The sequence below is a fragment of the Nicotiana attenuata genome, unplaced genomic scaffold (assembly GCF_001879085.1).
Source record: "Nicotiana attenuata strain UT unplaced genomic scaffold, NIATTr2, whole genome shotgun sequence".
Classification (NCBI taxonomy): Eukaryota; Viridiplantae; Streptophyta; class Magnoliopsida; order Solanales; family Solanaceae; genus Nicotiana; species Nicotiana attenuata.
In genome coordinates, this window is record NW_017671894.1 from 203,127 (window position 1) to 210,176 (window position 7,050).

The 7,050-nt window shown below is 37.5% G+C and overlaps 1 protein-coding gene across 1 annotated transcript; it reads left to right on the forward strand.

The window, feature by feature from the left end:
• The first annotated feature begins 4,223 nt into the window (after positions 1–4,223).
• Positions 4,224–6,828, forward strand: LOC109210782 (alpha-L-fucosidase 1-like). The gene is made up of 3 exons (XM_019374248.1): positions 4,224–4,888; positions 5,420–5,656; positions 6,001–6,828. Exons 1-3 carry the CDS (start codon positions 4,338–4,340, stop codon positions 6,686–6,688), a joined length of 1,476 nt encoding a protein of 491 aa, XP_019229793.1. The 5' UTR covers positions 4,224–4,337; the 3' UTR covers positions 6,689–6,828.
• Positions 6,829–7,050: the final 222 nt, after the last annotated feature.

Genomic DNA, 7,050 nt, shown 5'->3' on the forward strand with positions numbered 1-7,050 from the left:
GAGAAGCTTGAAGTTGAAAGAATTGACCAAGATTTGACTTTTGAGTATTTGACCTCGGATTGGATTTTTTTTGGTTCCAATAGACTCGGGTGGTGATTTTGGACTTAGGCGTATGTCCGAAATTGGATTTGGAGGTCCGTAGGGCAATTTGAAGCATTTTGGCGAAAATTGGAAATTGAAGTTTTGGAAAATGGAGAAGTTTGACCCATAGTTGACTTTTGTGATATCGGGGTCGAAATGTGATTTCGAGAGTTGGAACAACTCCATTATTTCATTTGGGACTTGCCTGCAAAATTTGGCGTCATTTCGGGTTGGTTTGATAGGTTTCAGCGCGAGTTTTAGAAGTTGGAAAATTGGAAAGTTCATAAGTTCGATTCATGCTACGATTCATCGTTTCAGTGTCGTTTGATGTGATTTGAGACCTCGAACGAGCCCATGTTAGGTCATAGAATTTGTTGGTAGGTTTAGACGGGGTCCCGGGGGCATCGGGTGCATTTCGGATGGGTTACAGGCCATTTTCTTCTATTTTTGAGCTGCTGTTTCTGCTATCTGGTACCCTTCATCACGTTCGCGTCTTAGCTCTCGCGTTCGCGTAGTGTTAATTTATAGGGTGGAACATTTCCTCTTCGCGTTCGCATTCTTCCTCTCGCATTCGCAAAGTTCTTCCCTTTCCCTTCTTTGCGTTTACGTCTGTCCCATCGCGTTCGGCATAGTAGAAAATGGGAGCTAGGCACTGGTGGTCATTTACTCTTCGCGTTCGCGTCCTTGTTCCTACGTTCGCCTATGTTCCTGCTTCTTATTCTTCACATTCGCTGCCCTTGCTCGCGTTCATGTAGGGTCATCCTGGCAGCCTTCATTTTTCTTCTTCGTGAACGCGTGCATCCTTCCACGTTCGCGATACTTTATGACCTGGGCAGAATAAATAGTACTCTATTCCGAGGGTTTGCCATTTTCACCATTTTTGGAGTTCTAGAGCTCAGTTTTGGGTGATTCTTCGTGTGTTTTTTAAGCAAAACGATTGGGTAAGTGTTCTTCACCTAGAATTAATTTTATTCCATGATTTTGTATTCATTTTTATCATTTAATTTGTGTTTTGGGTTGAGGGAAAATGGGGATTTTTAAGAAAACTTTCAAAATGTAAAATCATGATTTGAGGAACCAAATGGTATCGGAATTTGATAAATTTTGTATAGTTGAACTCGTATCGGAATGGGTATTCGGTTTTTATAAAATTTATCTGGTTCCGAAGCGTGGTCCCGGGGGTCGACTTTTGGACCGATTTTTAGAATTCAATAAAGATTGAGACTTTATGATCCGAAATAGTTTCTTATGAGTTTTATTTGTGCTTTGAAGTTATTTTGGTTAGATTTGAGCTATCCGGAGGTCTTTTCATCCGAGAAGTTCATTTTGGAGTACCGGTTTGTCTCCTCTGGGATAAGTATCTTGCCTAACCTTTTGTGGGGGATTTCGCCTTAGGATTTGAGTCTTCTATGCTAACTGTAGTCCGTGTACGCGAGGTAACGAGTGCGTGCTCGGACTTATTTGTGAAAAGTTTGCCTTTGTGGGTTCTTAGGTCCTTGAATTCACTAAGTAGGACGTTGTGCTGATATGATTGAGTTTTGTATTTTCTAGTTTCACCTCTACATGCTCTATACGATGTTATTAGCACTTCTTTACCTTTTACTTGTTAATTGTCCCTTATTTCTCTTAGTTGAAGTGATTGCCTTCCTTATTATTTTTGTTACTCCTTAATTGTAAGTTCCTCTGTGCATATATGCTACGTGCCCAAATTGTTGTGGTTGCCTGTGTAGTTATCATGTGCCTTACATGTCTTGTTGTTTTTGTAAAGGTTGTTGTATTTCTTTGATTTTTACGTGATTCTCTTGTTGCCGTGTACTCGTGCTCTTGGTGGTAGAAATTCTTGTAATTGAGTTGTTGGTTTGTTGTTGTTGATTTAAATTATGTACGGTGTGATCGGGTTGCACGCCGCAACAGGAGGAATAAGGATGATATATTGAGGAGGAATAAGGGTGAACTGATATTGCGCGGTGGGATCCGATTGTGCACCACAACAGGAGGAATAAGGGTGATATATTGAGGAGGAATAAGGGTGAATTGATATTATATGGTGGGATCGGGTTGCGCGCCGCAACATATTATGTTACTATTATGATATAGCTATTATATGGTGGGATCGGGTTGCACGCCGCTGCATATTATGTTATTATTATGATATTGATATTGTGCGGTGGGATCGGGTTGCACGCCGTAACAGGAGGAATAAGGGTGATATATTGAGGAGGAATAAGGGTGAATTGACATATCTTGCATTTTGGTATCCCCTGTTTTACTTTATTGACTTTAGTTCATTCGTGCAAGACTTTGATAATTTGTATTTCTGGTTTTTACTAAGATCGAGTTATTTACCTTGACTTATTGACTTGCCGTCATCCCCTGAGTCCTTTCCTGATACTATTAGTCTGGTGAATTAATTTTCAAAGTAAAATTACTATGTTGAGTCATTTCCTCTTGCCCTGCTGAGTTGTTAGCAATATAGTGATTTAAAATAAAGGAATTAATATCATGCTACCATGTATGACTTTTAAATTAGAACTCGCCGTATATATTTCAGTATTACAAATTGTAATAATTGTTATATTTTATTTCAATTGGTTTCTCAACTAAATTTCCTTAACCTGTCTGAGGTTGTATTTTCTTAAAAGGAATTGCTATTAAGTTTTAATTTAATAAATCTTATATTAAGGGCGATAGCTTAGTTGATGTTGTATTTTTTTTTTTGAAAAAGTTATTTTCTTCACCCAAATGATTTCTAAAAATAACTTCATCTTTTATTGCCGATTTCCTATTTAGTTTAGAAACTGTAATTTACTTTATGTTATATAAATGGGACTCCTTGAACTTCTTAATTTGCGTTTGTTACGGATATTATGTACTGAGTAGCACGTGGATTATGTCGTGCAAAGTGAGGTGGAAATATGTGGCCACTAGGTGCCTTGTGTGTTAAAGGTTAGGAAGTTGTGAATTTTGATATGAGGCTACGAGTATCGAGATGGTTGGAATTTATGTATTAAAAATGATGTGATTGGTTGAGTTAATATCGCTTTCCCTTATTTGATCACATTTTACTTCTCTGTATCCCAACTGTGTTGGTGTGTAATTACCTGGTTATTTTCGTTACCATCCGTGTTTTCCCCTTATCATCTCTATTGTTGTAATTTGATTTCTTCTTGCTATTGGTATTACCTTGTTATCTTCAAGCTCGAAGTTAGTGAATATTATCGTTATTTCTGTTAATGTTAGGCTTACCTAGTCTTAGAAACTAGGTGCCGTCACGACTCCTTCGGAGGGATTTTGGGTAGTGACATTATTTTAGTTCGAATCAGTCAAAAGTTAATCATAAGTCTTCGTGGGAACGATACTCTACTCACTACTCTATTACTTGACGACCACGTATACTTGCGTGAGTGTTTTTGGTCACAACAACCTTCTATATTTTATCCTTCAGATGATGAAAGGAATGATCGACAAGGGCACTACACACAAAAAAAAAAGGGTACTAAGCTCCGGTTACGCTCGGAATTTGGGAAGGATTGTACCAAAGTCCACAGATTTATAACCTTGCTTTTTTAAAAAAGGTTATTTTCAAACGCAGGATCCCTTGTTGAACTACGAGGAAGAAAAACAATATCTTAGAATAAAATTTTTATATATGGCATTTTGATATCAAAAAAATAAAAAAGGGAAACAGAGTATTTCTCAAATTTCTTCCCCATTGATTTCAAGTGGTTTCCTTTAAGACATTGCATATCAACTTCATAATGCACTTGAAATTAATGTAGACATGGCATTAAGCACAAACTGTTTTCATTATTTCCCACATGCGAATGGACAAATAAAGATAGCTAGTTAGTGTTCGTTCCTTTCTGAGTAATAATGCAAACTGTTACTCTTCCTTGGGAAGTAAACAGCGAAATGTCTCAATTACCTAATCCAATGCGGCAGACACTGGGAGGCCAACCCGTGAAAGTGTGCAAATTAAGAGGCAGAAAAGTAAGAAACCAATTTCATCTACATCACCTTTTACTTCTCTTTCAACAATCAAACAAAAACCTTTTCAAGATTTCCCCTCTTTCCCCCCTCCTTTTATTCTTGGAGCTTCTACAAAAGAATCTCCTTGTATGGTACACCACGCAAAAAGAGAAAAGGAAAACGTCCCCACTTTATTTTGGCACTTATTCACTCCCTATCTTCTCCATATTTATGTATTCACAACTGAATTATTAGATGACCATACTTATCAACATTGCAAACATTTCATGGCTAAGCCTTATAGTTCTATGTCATGTCTAATCATTACAACTTTCACCTTATTGCAATTTATATTTCCTAGCCAAGAAGTGAAAATAACACCACCTCCATTGCCAATTCTCCCATTACCAAGTTACGCTCAGCTAAAATGGCAACAAAGAGAACTCATTATGTTCTTTCATTTTGGTGTCAACACGTTCACGGATAGGGAATGGGGCACCGGACATGAAAATCCTTCTATTTTTAACCCGACCCGCCTAGATGCCAACCAATGGGTTGACACGGCTGTCCAAGCAGGAGTGTCACTTATTATACTCACTGCTAAACACCACGATGGTTTTTGCTTATGGCCTTCAAAATACACTGATTATTCAGTCATTAGAAGTCCTTGGAAGAATGGACAAGGTGATGTGGTTAAAGAGTTTGTCAATGCGGCCAAGGCTCGTGGCGTTGACGTCGGTTTGTACCTTTCGCCATGGGATCGCCATGATAAGAGATATGGTAAAAATAAGGAGTACAATGAACACTATTTGGCTCAACTACAAGAACTTCTCAATAAGTAAGCCGATCCCCCCACCCCACCCCACTTTGAATTTCAATTCGACAGGTTACATGCATGCTATGTTACATGTGGGAGGCGATGTGACGATACTTACTGCAAGCTGCTCTGGCGGCATTAGCTACCAGATTCATTCAAGACAGTTTTAGGATAAAGAAGTCCTTTAAAAAAAAGTTAACCTATATACAATGAGACATCTCTATAACAACATCCATATATAATAGATTTTCACTATAAAAGTCAAGTTTTTCTCGGAACCGTATCTTATGTTATGTTATAATATATGTCCTCTATAACAACACTTCACTGTAGAGCTAAAAAATATCGGAACAAATGAGGTTGTTATAGAGATGTTTGATTGTACATCGACATGCTATTAATAAAGAATTTTGCCTTCAATATTTTAACATGTTGTACCAGATAACACGTTTAATATTTTAGGTTATTAGTTTCACTCTTTATAGACGGTTAATTACCTGCTGCTAAAAAAAGAATAATGTAACTAATAGTTTTCTTATTAATGGTTGAAAGATATGGAGATGTTAAAGAGATATGGTTTGATGGAGCAAAGGGTTCGAACGCACCAAACATGACTTACTACTTTGATGATTGGTTCGCAATGGTGAGGGAACTGCAGAGCACTATCAACATATTTTCCGATGCCGGCCCGGGCGTCCGATGGGTCGGAAATGAGGACGGATTCGCCGGAAGCACAAGTTGGTCCACCATCAATCGAACATTACTGTCTATTGGCAATAGCAACGCTGAGTACGTAAACTATATTCTGCCCAGCGTAAATACAATTATTTCCCTTAATATTGTTTGTGCTAGCTGTATTCAGTAATATTGACAACTGATTCTTGGTTAACAATGTACGTCAATTACCCTTTGTATGAAAAGCAAGAAGATACATGTCAATTATTAGATTGTGGCTGTTACGTCCAGTCATTTGGTGGGACATTTTCATAGAGTACAAATGGAAAATTATTAGTCATTGAGGAAATATAGTATATATATAGGAGCGGATTCTATTTACACAAAGTGAGTGATATCAAAGATTGTATTTTTATAAACTATAATGCTAAATGCTTACTTTGCTAAACAAAATGCAGTTATCTCAACAGTGGAGATCCAAAAGGGACAGATTGGCTACCACCAGAATGCGATGTATCCATTCGAAAAGGATGGTTTTGGCATAAATCACAAGCACCAAAGAACCTTAGCGATTTACTCGAAATCTATTACAAGTCCGTTGGAAGAAATTGCGTATTGCTACTTAACGTGCCTCCTAATAAACAAGGACTAATATCTGACAGCGATGTGCAAAGACTCAAAGAATTTAGAAGTGCAATCGACACAATATTCTCCACCAATTTGGCCACCAAGTGTTCGATCAAAGCAAGTAGTCAGAGGGGTGGTAAAAATGGAGGTTTTGGACCCGAAAACGTGCTAGACAATGACCATTTGTGGACATATTGGGCTCCAAGAGATGAAGATGAAGATGACCATTGGATTGAGTTCAAAGCGAAGGACAAACCATTGAGATTTAATGTGGTAAGAATTCAAGAAGCAATAGGACTAGGTCAAAGGATCAAAAAACATGAAATTTATGTAAATGGGATGAAAATTGCAAATGGAACCACAATAGGATACAAGAAGCTTCACAGGCTAGAAAAAGGAATGGTGAGTGGTTATAGTGTGAGGATCAGGATAATTGAATCAAGGGCAATCCCTTTGATTTCATCAGTTGGTCTTCATTTTGATCCCTTTTGGAATCCAAATGGGCAAGTAGCCACATGATATAGTGGTCCATTTTCATTTAGCACTTTCTGCTGATCCCATGTGGGCTTATATCTTGTGCCTAATTCTTGTCTCAGTGTAGACTTATAAAGTAGAAACAAGGAAGTGATAAATGCACAATAAAGTGTTGAAGTTGCTAATTCTAGTAACCTCATATGCAGCTGGCCTGGTATGGTAATGTCACGGCGGACTAACCAAAACGCCGTGTCTTATCATTATATTCCCTCTATCCCTTTTTATGTTTAGTTATTACTATTCGGGGAGTCGAAAATGATTTTTAATATATTTTCATATAGTTTTTTAATTAATTTGAATTATCAATAGTATTTGATATATATATATATATATATATATATATAAAC

Bases quoted from the DNA above. Each gene is read 5' to 3' on its own strand.
- LOC109210782 (XM_019374248.1), top strand. From the start codon at position 4,338: ATGGCTAAGCCTTATAGTTCTATGTCATGTCTAATCATTACAACTTTC. The intron at 4,889-5,419 runs GTAAGCCGATCC...AATGGTTGAAAG, and splicing joins CTACAAGAACTTCTCAATAA to ATATGGAGATGTTAAAGAGA. The intron at 5,657-6,000 runs GTACGTAAACTA...AACAAAATGCAG, and splicing joins ATTGGCAATAGCAACGCTGA to TTATCTCAACAGTGGAGATC.